Source organism: Pituophis catenifer, unplaced genomic scaffold, assembly GCF_029215685.1.
Source record: "Pituophis catenifer annectens isolate HBS135680 unplaced genomic scaffold, rPitCat1.0.hap2 SCAF_2, whole genome shotgun sequence".
NCBI lineage: Eukaryota > Metazoa > Chordata > Lepidosauria > Squamata > Colubridae > Pituophis > Pituophis catenifer.
This window is the reverse complement of record NW_027256882.1, coordinates 227623801-227642493: the sequence shown is the minus strand read 5'-3', so window position 1 is coordinate 227642493 and position 18693 is coordinate 227623801. Positions and strand designations below refer to the sequence as shown.

General features: G+C 41.6%; 1 protein-coding gene across 1 annotated transcript in view; it reads left to right on the top strand.

The window, feature by feature from the left end:
* The first annotated feature begins 919 nt into the window (after positions 1-919).
* LOC139311212 (transient receptor potential cation channel subfamily M member 3-like) overlaps positions 920-18693 on the top strand; it is a 263336-nt gene continuing 245562 nt past the window's right edge. Inside the window, exon 1 of the mRNA XM_070935599.1 lies at positions 920-1096. Within this exon, the coding sequence (XP_070791700.1) occupies positions 920-1096 (177 nt within the window). The remainder of the gene's footprint in view (positions 1097-18693) is intronic.

Below are 18693 nucleotides of genomic sequence, written 5' to 3'. Positions count from 1 at the left end.
CCACTGATCAATTGTTCTGTCAGAAATTTCTTATTTCTAGGCTGGTTCTCTTCTTGATTAGTTTCCATCCATTGCTTCTTGTTCTGCCTTCAGATACTTTGGAGAATAGATCGACCCCCCCCCCTTTTTTTGTGTGTGTGGCAGCCCCTTAGATATCCAAACGCTGCTACTTGATGTGTGCAACAAACTTGAGTTAAGGAGAGACGAGACTGCCCTAGATATTGAATTACACCCAATATCTAGACTTTTGAGGTGCAGCCCCCGTTTGTAGAGAAACAAGTTTGTGGGACGGGGAATGCTAATCCCTTGTCTGGGTCTCCTCTTGGGGAAAGTGTCAAAAGGGCACGTCGCGTCTAGTCTCTGGCGGTCCCTGATGGGCTATCTTGTAAGTGTCATGCGCCGCTTTTGGAGCTGTGGAGACAGCAATTTCCTCCCGGGGAGGGAAGGAGCGGCAAGGTGTGCTTGTTTGTTGCTGTGCTGTTTGTTGCATCTGCCGTTCGGCACACCTGAAGGGAAAATATCCGGAGGGCAAAAAAAAAAAAAAAAAGGAAGAAAAGGCATCCTCCTCGCCCAGATATCTTGGCAACGGGACTTTTAAAAGCCACCAGTGGGGTGCCTCGACCATTGGCGTCGAGGAAAAGGGCGACGCGGGAGCTCTTCCTAAGAGTCCGCCGAGGCTCCGAACCCAGAGCGAGGGGAAGCTCCGCAGCCGCAGCCCCCACGGGGGAGCGGGCGTGCCGGCAACACCAAGAGCGCGCGCGCGCCAGCCGGCTGCCTGGCGCGCCGATGAAAGGGAGAGGAGAAAGAAGCGCTCTGAGGTAACGCCTGACGCCCGCTCTCGCCCTCAGTCAGACGCGGGGCGCTTTTTCCTCAGGAAAAGCCTCAACTTAATGTCTCGCGGGCTCCGTCTGCCACGGAGATGGGGAAGAAGTGGCGGAGTCCCAGCCAGGCGGAGAAAGGCTGCTCCGACAAGGAAGAACTTGGCAGGCGGAGGAGTCGGAGCGCCAGTCGAGGGAGGTTCGCGGAGTCGTGGAAGAGGTTAAGTTCCAGGCAGGGCTCCACCAAACGCTCTGGGTTGGCTTCGCAACAGCCTCCGGTAAGCCGCCGGCTGCTTTGGTCTGGTTCGCTTTGGCGCCCTTTTTGTGTGGCGCGCCTCAACTTCTCGTGCCTTAGGACGCCTTTCTCTCAGCCGACCTACCCCGGCCGGGTCTCTCGTGGACCGGCTTCGAGCGGTCATCTAGGTCGGTCACTTTCTCTCTCTTCTGAGAGAAATTGGCGCCCGATTCTGACGGGGCGCGGAATGGAGTTGGGGCTGTTGCTCTTCGCCAGATCAAAGCGCGAGGCGTGTGTTGGTGTAACCGTAGGCTGCGCGCGCTCTCTCGGGTGAATGGGTCGCCCTCGGCGGTGGTTTGTTTTTTCCCTCCTGCGGTGCCGAGGCTGAGGGGAACCCTAAGAAACCGGGGCTGATGTTCGGGTTTCTGTGGAGGGACTCCTCCCCCCCTCCCCAAATATAAGTAGTTTACAGCGTATAAAAGCAGGATCATTTCTCGAACCCTCTTTTCCATAGGGTTCTTACATCACAAGCGCCAGCTCGAGTGAATGGTTAACTGAATATAACGCCGTTCTTTTTTTCCTCGAGATCTGGTGTTGTCTTCCTTAAATGATAAAGGGATTGTCTTCATTGTCTGCCATCCATTATGCCATTACCACACATTTCTCTCTGGTGTAAACTTCCCTCTTTTGTTGACTGCAATACTACATGGGTGATAATGAACGTTGCACGTGCTGGGAACATAACAAATGCTGATCATTCTTCGGAGCTTATAAAACAGGAGGAAAGCTTGTGCAGAGATGTCCTTAATGCTAAATCTGAGCACAGTGCAGAGCAGTGAAATCCACCTGTTACTAAGACCTACTTATCTTGCCCAACCTTGCTATATATCTCATTACTTCATTCATTGAATAGGTCTCCCGGTGTATAGATAGTTGAATACAATATTAAAATTGCTTTAACTGAACAACTGGGTGATTACTTTCTGAACTGCTGTTAATTTTTCTGTTTCTTGGTAAATGATGTAATTATTCTGTCTGCAATTTACTGTTGGCTTTCTAATGCATTTGTAGGAAAGGATGATTAGTATTTTTTTCAATTCTGTATCCATTGTTGGAGAATAATAGATAATTTATTAGACCATTTTGAGATAATGAGGCTCATAATCCATGCAACAATTAGTTACAATGGCTCAACTGTGAAGATGAGGACTATATAAATTTTAGGTTGAGCATAAACACGTGAAGTTTCCAATGGAAGGGTAGCAATGTCAGTTGATTAGTAGCTTTGCAAAATTCATTAATTTTATTTAGAATATTATTTTAAATAGTTAAAGATCTTTCCTTAATAGTTTTCTAGTTTTTCTATAAATTATATGTTTGGATTTGTCTGAAGATGTGTGTTAGATTTTGAAAGCACCAGGTAAAACAGCAACAGGTTGAGCTAGATAGGAATCAGAATATAGAAAGCTGAGGAGGGGGACTTGATATGAAATGGATGCCATGACAACCAAAATCTGGAGAGACAATTTGGTTCTGATATAAGCAGATGGTAAGGTATCATTATTTTGGCTAGTGGTAAATAAGTATTTAGTTGTAAACCTACTTGTCAAATAAAGCAGTATAAATGAGCATCATAAAATCAGTATTTCAATAGCCCTTGAAATAATAATTCTAATACACTATATACAGCCTGTAAATGAAGGGATACTAACTATGCAAAAACTAATTCCTGTTATGTGTCTGAATTGGAAGGAAAGCCCTAAACAAATAATTGACAGGCAATTAACTATTAAGATGTCAACAAAAAGATGTGTGGAGAACAAATGTGCATATAATATATTTTCAAGTAACACTATTTCAAGATGCTTTTTAAAAAAGTAGAATTTGGAGTAGGATATGTTTTGACAAGAATTAGGAAATCATTTAGAAAAATGAAGAGTTCTTTGATTGATTATGATGTTGCCTCATTTGTATAATAAGCCATAAGTCAGTTCCCATATATTCAATATAGATGCCATAGTTGTCATTTGAAACATTATTTTATATCTTTTGTTCTATCTCAGAAACTTTTTTTCCTGAAAAATTGCAAACAATTATGTTTTAATAATTGTTTTGCTTTCAGAAGAATAGTTTTATTAGTTTAGTTCAAAAACCTTTCTCATGTTTTGAAATGTCCCTGATTATGATAAAAGTTCTAGATCTTAAGCTAGAAAAAGTGTAGATGGAGCTGATCTATGTAAAAATATTTTACTATAAAGATTTTAAGCTGGGTATATGGTTCCTAATCTAGATGGTGGTAGTTTAAAGAAAATAAAAATATCTGAACTTTTTAAAATGAATAATTATCTAGCCCTCCTGATAAACAAGACAGTTGAAAGAAATTTACAGAAATGAGTTCAAACTATTTGTTTATGAGTAAAGACTAATGTGGCATGGTTCCTTCATGGAGAATAAGAAGCAATAATTGAAGGATTATTATTTTACTTTGAGGGAAAAATCCAAAATCTCTATCTAGACAAGAGTTTATAAGGATAAAAGTGTGCAGTTATTTCATTTCTCCAGGACTGGGCAGGATGTTACAAATCAGGAAGAGACAAAAAGTCCAAAAATTAGGTCAGTTCCTCAGACCAAGAGATTTATAGTTCAAAGAGAGTCCCAGATGGAAGTTGTGGACTGAATGCCAAGTCAGTGTTGGATGTTACTGGTGTCAAATTACATTGAGTATTCAGTGACAACGGAAATAATTGCTCTCTCTCTCTCTCTCAGCTTTGAAAGTACAAAATAATTATCACATCTATTGCATTGATGAGCACTCAGAGGTGCCTTGGCCTGTCAGAGGGCAGAAATAAATTCTACAGAAGAATTTCAGTTAGTATCCTATACATAAGGTGAGTGGTTAGATGGAAAAGCACAACTGGATTACAGATTTCCTTCCAATATTATGTAATTCTAGGAAATTTAATGTCTGTGTGATTTGGGGTCATAGGGAAATTGGCATGATCCAGCATTGTTTTGGTGAAGTTAACACTGCTTCCTTTGTGTTGTTTTCCAATCATTTAAAGAATCAGAAGAATGTATCATAGATCTCTATTGTATGTAATTTGATGTTCTGTTGTTACTGATTCTTGCTTCTGCATCACTGCTACGTGTAACTGTTATGGTACAGTAATGGTATCAATATCCATATACTGACTGTTTACTAAGAAATTTCAATCATTTAAGAATGCCAAGACTGATTTTAAATAGTATCTATTGGGGTTTACATTTTCCTTTTGCAGTTCAAGTGTTAGAGTTGCTGTGGTTTCATTAGTAGCAGTAAATTAAAAATCACCCCTTCTCAATTTCTTAATCTGTAAAGTTAAGGCTGAAATCCTAGGTGTAATTGCTACAAAAGAAATCCAGAAAAATTTCCTGACATTTCATTTAGAGATGTTGTATAAAATTAGTGATTTTTTCACAGTTAGAATTATAATATAAAGCTCACTTGGACTCTTGGTAAAGGACTAAAAAGTAATCCTGTTTAACCTTAAACCCTTCCTAAACTCTGTTGGTTGTGCTTTCATATGTATTATGCTTATGGGACAGGACCACTCTTACGTCTTTTCCTAGATCACATTTTAGCACCTCCCAAACTGGGTTTGAGGAAAGGAGTAGTCTTGGTGTGAAATCACATTGAAATTTGTTTACAAATTTGTTTGTAAAAATCAAACTGTCACTTTGTTTGCATTAAGGCACTTTTAGAACTTATCAGTCTTTCCACCAATTAAAAAAAAAGACTATTTGCAGTGCTTGATTTAAGTAGAAATTTAAGGACATGAACCGATATTTGTTTTTGTGCAAATTAATTATTGTACAGTATCAAATTAAATGATGTTTTTGGAGGGATCACTGGAAAAATTCACAGGGTTCTATAAAACACTGCATGATGACTCGATATTTTTGCTATGATTGCTATGATTATGTTATAGATGTATCTGGGGATGGATATTAGGTCTCAAGCGATCAGGTAGATCAGTCTAGGGACTCTAGGAAATCAATTCCACAGGAAGGCTAAATCTACTATTACTGAGTTTGGCTATAATAGCAAACTTTCAAATTCAATTTTACTATACCTCCACCTTTTCATACATCAATGAATTAGGGAGATTTCTGAGCTGCTTTGGAATGTTATCTGGATGTTCTGGATTTAAAAATGCTTTAGCCAGTTTTGCCTTGGCTACAGCTTCTGCATATCTCCCTCAAGGCCTTCTTCTTTACTTTCTATAGAAACCTAAGGCTCTATCTCTATCACTGATATCTCCAACTATGATTATCTAGGAAATAGTAAGGGAAAGACAGTGACAAAAAAGCCTTCGTGAGCAACCGTATATGCCAGGACCTGTTAGGCTTAATATTTGAGAAGTTGACTAATAAATGCAATCAACTTCAAGTTGAAAACATTATTTGAAAGTAATGTTTTAGACTGGCTTAGAACAATGATAACCACTCACTGTGTCTTGCATTACAAAATAATTCATAGAATAAAACAGGATTCAAGGTTTGATCTTATGAAATTAGTAACAATCTGAAATAAGATCATAGTGGAGGCAAATATAATTTTATTAAGTATTTGTTTAGTCTACATTCAACAGTATTAGATGCTGGAATTTGTCATGTATATTACCATTTTGAGTGGTCAATGTTGTAGTACATGAATATGAACTGTAACATATTCATTCTTCCTAGTTCTTTTCATGGTGTTAATTTACTTAGAAATTGCAAATCTGTTTGCTTATAAATCCTGTTATAATTCAGGTGATCAGTGATTTTAAAAAACAGACATGTTAAATTGACTGTAAAATAAAAACTAGCAGTGAATGACAGTGAAATAAATGGCTTAGTACTTCACATCTAATTAGCATTGTCATTTTTCTATGACTGAAATTGGGTTGTGTGATACTTTCTTACACTTGCTTTCTTCCTATTACTTCAAAATTGCTTAATATTTGGTATAGATATTTTAACCTTGAATTTACTATTAATTGTAGAAGATTTAAAATACTTTTTCATAAACAAACTTCATCAACTTTCCTTCTTATCTCAACCCCCTTTCCTTCTTATCTCTATCCTCTTTTTCTGTTTTCCTTTCTACAATTATTCATCCCAATAGATTTCTTTTAATGCATGGCATATTTTTGAATGGCATTCAAGTTCAGAGAAATGGAATGAACATATTCATTCTGAACAAATTCGTCCATTTCTTCAGCTATGTTTGCCTATTAAAAAACAACAAACCAACAAAACAAGACTAATGGATTCTTCAAATTTTCCCCTCAGTATTTCAAATAATGGCTGAACTAAAGGGATAAGAGCTAATTATATATAATAAACCAAAATGGAATCTTATTGTGAAGATTTGGTTTGATTTGATTTGGAATCTGCCCAACTCCAAAATGACTCTGGTCAGCTTATAATTTAAAACAGAAAAACAATACAAAGGGACTGGAGAATATCCCATATAACAAAACAAAATAAGACTTCGTACGCTGCCTGGAGATCTTGAAAAACAAACTCCAAAACATTATTAGGATGGAAGTTAGTTGGAGTTCTGTGCAGAATATAATTTCAGAAGGCAGGTGGTAAGATAGAGAATGCATGCTTCCTAAATCCTAATAAATAGCTTTGAATGGATCTTAAGTGCATCAGTTCTGACTGATCATACTGGGTGGACAGAAACCATTTGTCCCTGGCATCAGTCTTCCGCAGCAAGGTTTCATATCTAGTTATCTGTGCAACAGTGCCTCTGGTTGCCAGCAAAGTGTCCTGCATATCAATAGTTACATTACACCTTCCTCCTGAGCTCACAATGATATCAGATCTGAAATCCAGATGGACACATTTAGAGGGCGGCGGGGAAACTCCACCAATCAATGTGGGCCCTATTGTTGATAGAGGATGAGGAAAAAATTATTATAGGTAGAGCTGGTGTAACGAGCAGCAGCCAGAGACCAGAGCTTAAAACACCTGATAATATACCTCAGGATAACGATGTAGTAATGATTGGTCTTCTGTGCCCTAACCCTCTTTCCTGAGAATTGCCTGCCTCCTGCTATATCTCCCTCTGCTCCTTACTACTATGATCATCTTTCTTAAAAATCTTTTTAACTCTTCTTTGATCTACAACTTCAGTACCAAAAAGGATTAAAAAACTGCAGATAACGCTAAAGAAAAATCAGTTGTATGGGCCTCTTGTCTCTAATAAGTTTTAAAATACTCTCTTTACAAAATATTCCTTTCGTTTGTTTCCAACACTTTCTAAGAAGCTGCTAAGGTAGCCTTGTTCCATCACACGTTGGAAGATTCTTAAGTAGTGACTCAGGAAGTTTTAGCAATACTTTTCCTTGATGAATAGTGTCTTGAATGTGTTGTGAACAATAAATTAGTGCTACTGTCTCCTTCATTTAATTATGAGCAGTTTCCAGATCTCTTACAATCTGTACATTTGGTACCACTACTAATTGGTATTAGTTTGCAAGATAGCCTTATGCTCCTGTTGCCAAATATCCCGTTAGTGAATAATATTATATCTAAATCCAAATATTACACTACAGTAGGTAGTCTGGATTTTACAAAGTAATTTTCTTCCATCCTGATTCTATTAAAGGGCAATTAAAAGGTCATACTGGTGAAATCCAGGGACTAGATATATGCTATATGGAAATTATTTGGGCTATTATGATATTTTTCATGTTTTTCAAAAATTGTATATTTCTTAACAATAATAGCAGTAGCACTTAGATTTATATACTGCTTCACAGTGCTTTATAGCCCTCTCTAAGCAGTTTACAAAGTCAGCATATTGCCCCCAACAATCTGGGTCCTCATTTTACCAACCTCGGAAGGATGGAAGGCTGAATCAACCTTGAACCGGTGAGACTCGAACTGCCAAAATGCAGTCAGCCAGCAGTCAGCAGAAGTAGTTTGCAGTACTACATTCTAACCACTGTGTCATAATTTTAAAACAGTTAACACAATTTCCTTACAAAAATCTTCATTTGAAATCTATTAGATAGGAATTGATATATATATATACTCTATATATCTTTACCTCCATCCATCCATCCATCCATCCATACCACACACATACACTAATATACATACATATTATATATACATACAGATACTACTTTACAATATATTATCTACATTATAAAACATAATCAAAAACAGAAATTAAAATTTAAAATGGTGAGATAAAGAATGACATAAATATGAATAAATATTATAATATTTTCTTCCTCCATCTTAGGTTATTGTCTTAATTTCACATCATTTATAGTGGGTATATTTAACTTTAGAGATTTCTGGCCTAGAATACTGCGTACAGCTCAACTCAATTCTCTCTCCCTGTGTTAATTTGAATCTAGTATTTCGTAAACTTTTTTCTCTCAGGACCCATTCCTATTTTTAAAAATCATAGAGGACCCTGCAAGAGATTTCATTTCAATGGATTATATTTATTGATATATACTGTGTTAAAAATTGCAATTGGCATACTGATTGCTACTACTTCTCATGATTATTTGATAGGATTTTAATAATTATTTTTCAATATGAACTGACAATAGGACTGAGTCTGTTAAAGCTGTGAGGACACGCCTACCCCAATGGTCTCCAGCTTTTGCCTCAGTCCTAGCTAAAGACAGACGTGCTTTTAACTAGGGCAACCTATTCCCGGATACCATTCCACTTCTTGGACAGCTATACCTCCAACGTGTCAGCTCCTTTGAATTTGACAGCTGTACCACCAATTGATTCCAGCATGAAGAGCTTTTAGCTCAAGCCCACTGACTGCTCTGCAGCAGTCAGATCACCAAGAGGTGTTCCTGACAAGGCGGCCAGTCGAGCATTGCTCGCAGAGCTGGCCGGGGCAGTCACGGAGCAGACAGCGCTCCTGCACTTCGCAGCGGCAAGAGCTTACAGAGGGCGGCTGATGGACTGGTAAGCCTTGGACTGTCGTTTGACAGCAACCCCCCCCCCCGGACAGAGTCCCGAGGATAAGAGTCCCTGCCTGATTGTCGGGCATATTCTTTGCTGTTGCCTGCCGCTGTTTCCTTCACAGCAGAGTCCTTGCGGCGTGTCTGCATGGCGGGAAATTCAAAATGGAAGCCGCAGCTGCCGCTTAAGCAGAGAAGCCGCTTTGACAAGCAGAAGCCTGGGCAGGGCTAGGAAAGGCAGAAATGCTGTGGGGGCCTTGGGATCAAGGCCCGCAAGCCTAAAGGCAGTGGGAAAGCTCAAGAGCTCCAAGACCTTGGCTTGCACCTCCAAGGCTGCAGAGTGAGAGGCTACCAGGCGCCAGAAAGCCATTGAGAAGAGAGGTAGCCAAAGCTTTAAAGGCTGCTGACCACAGGAGAGAGCCTCAAGCCTGCAGTCAGGCCGTTTCCCACCAAAATGCAGGGCAACCGTTGGGACAGCCTGAGGCCTGTGACAGCCAACCTCCACAGGCTCTATCCCCAGATGGCCCTAGAGAGTAACATTTGCAGGCTGATTGCAATTTGCCCAGCAACAGTGAGTCAAAAATTGGCTCATGTCCAGACCCTTTCTCTGCCTTATCTGCCTGGCAACAACCTTCAAGGCACAGGGTTTCATCTATTGAGGCAAGCTTTACCCCGACTTCAGCGGGAAACGGCTCAGGGGAGCCTCAGGCATTCCAATTTCCTTCTGGCATGGAAGTCTTGATATCAGAGGCTATAAAGCAAGGAATAACAACCATCTTACAGCAAAGCCAGAGAGCTGCTTCTGTCAGATCTGAACATTCCTTGCCTTTGGATCTCCCTCTAGGGCCCCAAGCTTTGGGGGAATTCTTACTATTGCAAGAGCCATATTCCCCTGCTTCCTCCAATCAACCTTCTGAGGAAGAGATGCCCAGGGAGTTAGACCGGCCTTTGCTGGCCTTTTCTGGCCAGCCTTGTTCAAATCTTTACTGTACAAGGCCAGAAAAAGGGCTCACCTAGATGGCCATTTGCCGTCTCAGGAGCCACCACCAAGCATATCGGCGCCTGTGGGCTCATTGTTTTTGGAACTGACAGCAGAGGCCAAGGTGGTACCTTTGCCCAGATTATTTTTAGATGTGATGCAGAGGCAGTGGGCCTCTCCTGGGGCGGGAGCAAATCCCAGCACCCTGGACAAACAGTTCTACAACATGGGCCCAGATTTGTCCAAAGCACTGCAGGTGCCTGTGGTGGATGCCTCGGTGGCAGTGTTGGCCGTGCCATCTATAATGGCTGATTCACCTGAGGATAGTCTCCAGCCCAAGGACAGACAGGCAGAACAGTCCCTCAGGAAGGCCCACCAAGCCGCTGCTTGGGCTATGAAAGCATCCACAGCGGCTTCCTTTTTTAATAGGGCGTCCTTAATTTGATTGTGACAACTGCAGGACAGACATCCACTGGCAGATGTACGGTCTCATCAAGACATAAATAAGCCACGTTTCATGTCTAAGGCCATCGCTCTACAGTGGCTTTCAGGCAACTCCTGTGGCAGGCGGATGCCAAACGTAAGTGGAGATTGGCCTCCGCCACATTCTCGGGGAAGTGGTTATTTGGAGATTCCTTGGATCCGATACTGGTTGAATTGTGGGACAAACTTAAGGTCCTCCCTTCCCCTTCCCGGCGGGCAATTTCCTCCCACAGCCTTATTTCCGCCACCAGTCCTTTATACGGCCGGATAGGTTTGGGCAGCAGAGACCACAGTGCCCCTTTGGACAAAGGCAGGACCAGCAGCAGGACAGGGCAGGAAGGTATAAGCAGTTCCCTCCTAAACAGCCCTTTTGAGGGGGAGGGAGCCTTTCTTTCAGGTGCCAGAAATAATTTCTTCACTGACTCTCCTATTGGAGGATGCCTGGCCATGTTTGCCAGACAATGGGAGAGCACTACTACAGATGCATGGGTTCCGGAGACGGTCCAGTCAGGAATTCCCTCCTTGGAATTCCTCTCCACACCCCCAAGGTTTTTCATTCCCTGCCCCGTTTCGGGGAACAGGGTCAAACGGGGACTCATGGAAACTGCTATTCAACATTTGTTGGAGATCCAGGTGATCCAGGCGGTTCCTGAAGACCAACAGGGGATGGGATTCTATTCCATCCTGTTTGTAATTTCAAAATCCTCAGGGGGGGGCGGGTACAGGGCAATTCTGGACCTGAAACTGCTGAACTGCCTTGTCATCTACAAATGGTTCAAAATGCATTTGCTTCAATCCATCTTGAACAGCATCAGAGAGGGTGACTTCCTCAACTCTATTGACCTCACAGAGGCCAGGAAGTTGCCCTCTCTGCTGATGCACAGAGGCTTTTCTTCATGTCCCGATATTTCCAGGCCATAGGCAATACCTAAGATTTTTTTATGTGGGCCGTCACTGCTGTGATCCACCACTAGCCTGCAGAGCTAGCAGCAGGGTTAGACAGTGAGGAGGCTGGGGAGGACAATGGGCCAGTCCTGGAGTCAGGAAGGCCCAGACGAGGGCCCAGACGGCCCTGGCAGAGATGGGGCCAGGGCCATCTGGGAGTGATGTACGGACTCTGGAGCCTCCAGAGGCGGATAGCAGAGAGGCAGAGGAACAGGAGGAGCCTCTTCCTAGTGCACGCATGCAAAGAGCTACCAGAAGGCAAGAGTAGCTAAAGCAAAAAGGATGACTCGGAAGTAAGGCCAGGAGATGATTGGCCTCTCCCATAAGGCTTAAAAGAGCAGTAAAGGCTCTTGGGCTCTTTGTAGGAAAGCAACATTGCTACATTTGTTTCTTGTCGGCATCTCTTGTTTCTGAACTTCATGGGGCTTTGCCAAGAAAAGCCTTTGGCAGGATGCCAAAGAAGACAAAAGTTTGTGATAAGGCCTAAGGACTTTTTCTGAAGAACTTGTTTTGGAATTAATTTGGACTAAGCTGAGAATGAAGTAATTTTCAGCTGTTCTAATAAAATATGTTTGTTTAGGACTGATTGTATCTGGTAATAACTACTTGGGCCTAGGTCACAACAGTCACTGTCAGTATACAGCAACTGCTATTTGGTCTGTCTTCAGCGCCCAGGGCGTTCACAAAGTTACTTGTGGCCCTGGCCGCACACCTATAGGCTCTCCGCGTAAGGGTGCAGTGCTACCGGGATGATATTCTGATCCAGTCCTCCAAAGCTGAGGCTGCCTTTGGTAGGCAGGTCCTCCAAAGAGTGCATGCGGATGAGGCCAGGCTGTGGCCCATCTATGAGGACAGGACCGCTTTGGTATGTCCCCTTCCTGGATGCTATTTCCACTGCAATGGAGAAGGGGCATTGGTCTTACCTGATATGCTCCTTCTTGTTGAGTGGAGATAGCAACCAGCCCCACCCTGAGGCCAGGCTGGCCCTCAGTCCATTGGGGAAAGATCTTCTGATCATGGCATGTCGGGTCTGTCTCTTATGCCTTCGCCAAAAGCTGGAGACCATTGGGATAGGCGTGTCCTCACAGCTTTCACAGACTCAGTCTTATTGGCTAGCAGACAAGGACAACCCATTCCTGGATACTATCTCCACTCAACGAGAAGGAGCGTATCAGATAAGACCAACACCCCTTCTCTCAATTTTGTACTTTTCCCATCAGAGAGTTGTGTTGTTCTTTCAACAATAAAAAAAAATTCTTCCTTTCCTTAGAAGAGCCTTTCAGTGCTTTATTCCAATCTTGACAGAATTTTATCTTGTATCTCCGTGTTACCTTTTTCTGTTGACATATGTCTGGTGATTCACATCATAATTGTGATACAATCAAAATGTGTTGAGGGCCCCATCTGTTTTCTCAGGCCTTTTAAATATGATTAGATAGCTATATTCCTTCACTTTCCTGGGCCATTGGTTGCTGTCCTTTCTTAAATTGCTTACACATTTGCATGTAAAAATAGTTTTATAAGAGCAGCATCAGTGTAAGAGATGAATGTAATGAGACGTGAAGAGAATTAAAATAATGGCAATTTAAATGTTTAAATGTAAGTTGGTAGGTAAAAAGAGATCAAGGAACTGTTATCAAAATACATTTCTGTTGAGGCTAAAGAATGTGGGATTGTTAATAGGAAAGATGATGTTTGTCATGCTTGGTTAATCATGCTAAATATACAAGGGACAAAAGAACAGCAATATCTTAAGTGGAATAATGTTCTTGAGGGAATCATGATGAATGATTTGCTGAACAGATAACTGAATGAATATACGCCTTTCTGATTTTAAAGTGTATACATGATATAAATAGTTTGCCAATATAAATAATTGGCACTTGAGATTTCCCTGTTTTGTTACACATCTGTTAAATTGGGGTGTGTGATGCTTTGCAGAGGTAATTAAAATTAAATGAGATTTCATTGAATCATTCCAAATCAGATTGTTGAATAAGGTGTCTTTCAATCTCTTTGAAGGGATTCAAGGGCAATCTGGATATTTGATGCCTTTGAAGAGTCTCGGACAATGTTTCAGCTTTCCTTTATACATGTGGGCAAAGTGAAAGATTACATGATCTGATGAAATTAGGGAAATAATGAAATATATCATCTTTGTTGACCCTACCTACATAATAGGTGTTTGTAAAGAAAATAAATGAGAGAGACAATTAATTGTAGTGGTTAAGGCATCAGGCTAGAAACTGGGACACCATGAATTCTAGACCTGCCTTTGGCAGTAACCTTGGGCCAGTTACTTTATCTCAACCCTAGGAAGGAGGCAATGGCAAATCACTTCTGAAAAACCATGCCAAGAAAACTGCAGGGACTTGTCCAATCAGTCTCCAAAATCAGATATGATCGAATGGAGATGAAAGAAAAAATACTATCTTCTTTACTAAACCTCCCAGTGACCTAGTCGACCCATTTATAAAAAAGGTAATTGGATTCTGCAACTAGTTACTGATCATCAGGCTCCTGAAAAGTACCTTACTGTTAAGTTTCTGAAATTAGAAGGTCTAAGAGAACATATGGATCGAGGAACAAATTGATTGAGAATTTGACCTCCTTTGACCATGCTTTAATTCTAAAAAATGACGCAGAAAGATTCTACAAACCAACTGATTTCACTTTTTACAGTTTTCATGGATTTTGGAGCAGCTTTCAATCTGATTTCTTTTTTCACCCAAAAGTTTTGTAATTTGCACCCATTTGGTGCAAATTACAAAACTTCTTAGACAGAAGGTGCTATCACTGACCTTTAACTGTATAATAATATTACCATGAAAATTAAATGCAATACCTAAGGAAGCTATGCAAATGACAAACTATATGCTATTAACCAAGAAGTAAGACAAGGCTGTATTCTTGTGCTATTGTTGTTGAACTTGTATATTAATGCACTTTTTGCTATGATGAACAATCTTTTTCCTCAACCACCAAAACAGGTAGAAAAACATATTTCAGTCCTATTATAATCAGATGATACAAAATCCCAGACTCTGATTGGCTGAAGAAGTGCACTGTGAACATTGGCCAATTATTAATTTCTGAAGCTCTGGAAATCAGTTACAAGACCTTGTGAATCTTCTTTGTTCATGGTGCCCTTCAATCAGTTGTGGATTCTGATGTTTTCAGATTATTAATTTGTGTAGAAAGCCTATAGATAAAGTGGATTCTTCACCGTGAAAACGTACATAATACAAAAGGAGGACAAGTCTAATGTCTTGAAATTTACAGGATTCATTCTTGTCTCCTCTGGAGGACAATGGCTCTAGCCTCTCTAATTCTTCTTTTTTTAGGTACTTTACATAACTCCTGCATATCTGCTTGCCTACAACAGCATTTTTTTCTATCATGGTGTTCGCAATAAATATAAATTACACCTTCCCCCTTCCACAGGTAACTTATTTCAGGGATATACATTTTGAATAAGTACCACACATAACTAAGAAAGGACAAGAGATTTGAATTTGTGTATGAAAATATTCAGCTAAATTCGTTAGATGCTAAAATTGAAATAGATTTAGAAGAGTTGTGCCATGCTTGGGGAGAGGGCATGGCTCTACATTTTAAAAGTTCCTCTCCTCATTGTAACTATGCTGTATTTCTGGCCATTTTAGGGGATTAATAAGCTATTGGAAGGCATAATAGAAGAGAAGGCATGGATGAAAATCATTTTCAAAGTTCATAATTTGCAGGCCTCAAATGTATATAGTGCTCAAAAACAGTTCCCAAGGTAGTAGATTTGGAAAGTTCTTATTTTGTGTTGAATATGATCTTTTTGATCTATTTTGAATATGATCTGATATATTGAAAAGTGTAAAATATCAAGATAGTATATTAAATGGAGTTATGTTCATGGGGGGAAAGCAATCTTAAATGCTACAGTATATACATTACTTGATACAGTAATATCAAATTATAGTGATTTTATTTTCATCAACGCTCAAAAGCCTGGTCTTTAAAGGAAAGAGTTCTAAATCACACCCTTTTGATTTAATTTAATTCTTAATTTGCAGGCAGTAAAACATTATCTAATAATATTTTTTTTCAAAATTAGAGACAGGCTGAATAACAACTCTTACTGTGTACAGGTGATCCTTGAGATATGACTGTAATGGAGCCTGTCCATTACGGTCACCTGTTGTGGCAGATGTTAGGTAAAATGTGACGTTAGGTAATATTAATCACCACCCATCCCTTGTCTCATTTATTTATTTATTTATTTATTTATTTATTTATTTATTTATTTATTTATTTATTAAATTTTTATACTGCCCGCTCTCCCGAGGGCGGTGAACAGCCAAAATTAAAAAACATACAATATAAACATTAAAATACTATAAAAACAAAATTAAATTTATATTGGCTTCCCCCAATTTAAAACCCCTTACCCATAAAATTCAGCAATTAAAAGATTTTTAACCCAGCCCGGCTTGCTGAAATAAAAAAGTCTTCAGAGCCCGGCAGAAGGTCCGGAGGTCCAGGATCAGTCGTATCCCTGGGGGTAGCTCATTCCAGAGGGTGGGTGCCCCCACAGAGAAGGCTCTTCCCCAGGGGGGGTCGCCAGCCAACATTGACCGATGGCACCCTGAGGAGGCCCTCTCTGTGGGAGCGTATTGGCCGGTGGGAGGTTATCGGTGGCAGAAGGTGGTCTCGTAAATAACCGGGCCCTAAGCCATGGAGCGCTTTGAAGATGAGAACCAATACCTTGAAGCACACCCGAAAGATCACTGGAAGCCAATGCAGCTCGCGCAGGAGAGGTGTCACGTGGGAGCGCCATGTCGCCCCCATAAGTACCCGCGTGGCTGCATTCTGCACCAGTTGGAGCCTCCGAGTGCTCCTCAAGGGGAGCCCCATGTAGAGAGTGTTACAGTGGTCCAGGCGGGAAGTGACGAGGGCATGAGTGACCGTGCATAAGGAGTCCCGATCTAGAAAGGGGCGCAACTGGCGTATCAGGCGAACCTGATAGAAAGCCCCCCTGGCCACGGCCATCATATGCTCTTCTAAAGACAGCCGTGCATCCAGGAGGACACCCAAGTTACGCGCTCTCTCCGTGGGGGCCAATGTCTCGCCCCCAATAGTCAGCGATGGCACCAGCTGACTATATTGGGATGCCGGCAACCACAGCCACTCAATCTTGGAGGGGTTGAGTCGGAGCCTGTTCCTCCCCATCCAGACCCTCACGGCCTCAAGGCACCGGGACATCACTTCAAGGGCATCGTTGGGGTGGTCTGGGGTAGAGATGTACAGCTGGTTGTCATCAGCGTACAGATGGCACTGCACCCCAAAACCACGAATGATCTCGCCCAGCGGCTTCACATAAATGTTGAACAGGAGAGGCGAGAGGACCGACCCTTGTGGCACCCCACAAACCAGGTGCCTTGAGGTCGACCTCTGCCTCCCCAGCCAACACGGACTGCGACCGGTCAGAGAGATAGGAGGAGAACCACCATAAGACAGTGCCTCCCACTCCCAACCCCTCTAACCGGCGCAGCATGATACCATGGTCGATGGTATCAAAAGCCGCTGAGAGGTCTAATAGGACCAGAACAGAGGAGCAACCCCTGTCCCGAGCCCTCCAGAGATCATCGACCAACGCGACCAATGCCGTTTCCGTGCTGTACCCGGGCCTGAAGCCGGACTGGAACGGATCTAGATAGACGGTTTCATCCAGGTACTGCGGAAGCTGTCGCGCCACCACACTCTCAACAACCTTTGCCAGAAAGCGAAGGTTGGAAACTGGACGATAGTTTGCCAAAACAGCTGGAAACATAAAATGAACCTGCAGATCATTAAGTGCAACATGGGGTGCCTCCTGGATGGGGGAGGCCATTGGAGGCCTAGTAGAGGTGCAGGCTTGCCTGCCATGGCTCTCCCAAGACTTCCCCCACTTCCAAGATACCAATGCTCCATTTCCCACGCCCTGGGTCCCAACAGGCCTTTTCCCACTCCCACCAGGTCCTCCCAGAGCTTAGACCTAATTCCCACACCCTTCTCCTTATTTACTTTTGAAGAACGCCAAGGCCTTTTATGGTGCTGGAATGATTTTCTTCTTTGTGTGGCTACAGTTCTGAAAGTGGCTGCCATTTTGTTCCACTCACAAATGGAAAAATAGAAAAAATGGCAGCTGCATTAAGGTCACTTTGCATAGTGCAGGAAAACTGCTTTGTTTTGCTGCCTTACCAAGGTCTGCACAATACTACAGAAAGTTTCTGACCATTCAAAAGCTTCTACAGCACTGTGCAGATCTTTCTAAGGCAGCAAAATCAAGCAGTTTCTCTGACATCTGCCATTTTGTCCAACCCACACTTGGGTGGGACAAAAAGGCAGTTAGTTGCATTTGTATCATTGCCATGCGGCCTGGATATACATGCCTGCCTTCCATAACATGAGGTCCAGAGAGCTTCAGAAAGTACTAGTGAGGCATGATGGACATGTGGGGGACAGGCTCAAGCGTTGCAGGATTTCAGTGGGGTGGAATGGGGAAGAGGTGAGGCAACACTGCAGCGACCCTTGGTGGGACATAAGGGTGTATGGCCACAAGCCCATTGCAGCCATCATAACTTTGATAAATATACATATATGAAGCTTTTGGTGGAGACTGTTGTAATTTTGAACGTTTATTAAATGGTCTGTTGTACTTTGAGGATTACCTGTAACAGGGTATATACAAAGCTGAAAATGCATTGTAGCTTGATAAACCATAATATGTTGGCTGCATTCCAACTGAACTGCAATCTGGAACATTTTTGTTGTTGAGGAAAGAAAATTGCCAGCAATCTCTAAGTTTAACTCTAAAATTAGGAAGCAGGTAGGGTTACATTAAAAAAATGTATTGGAAAGCTACCATCATGTTATAAGTTGTATATAAGCATTATTTGAGTTATTTTAATACAGGAGAAATGCTTTCATGTGGTAGTTTAAACTACTTGACAATTAAGATGGAAGACTTTGCAATGAAATGCAATTCAATTAATTGCTTGCCAAATGAGGCTAAGAAAACAGAATGGCTCATGCTTCTCACTTCAAAATGTTTAATAAAAGGATGAAAAAACACTTTTAAGTAGCATCTTGCACTGATTTTTTAATGAAATCTTAAAAACCCACAGACTACTTTGATCATGCATACCCTTATTGTGTAGGAAATTAGACCTAACCAAAATACTCACTGCAAAATGTTATGCGTGAACTGGAGTTCCTTAAGTTGCT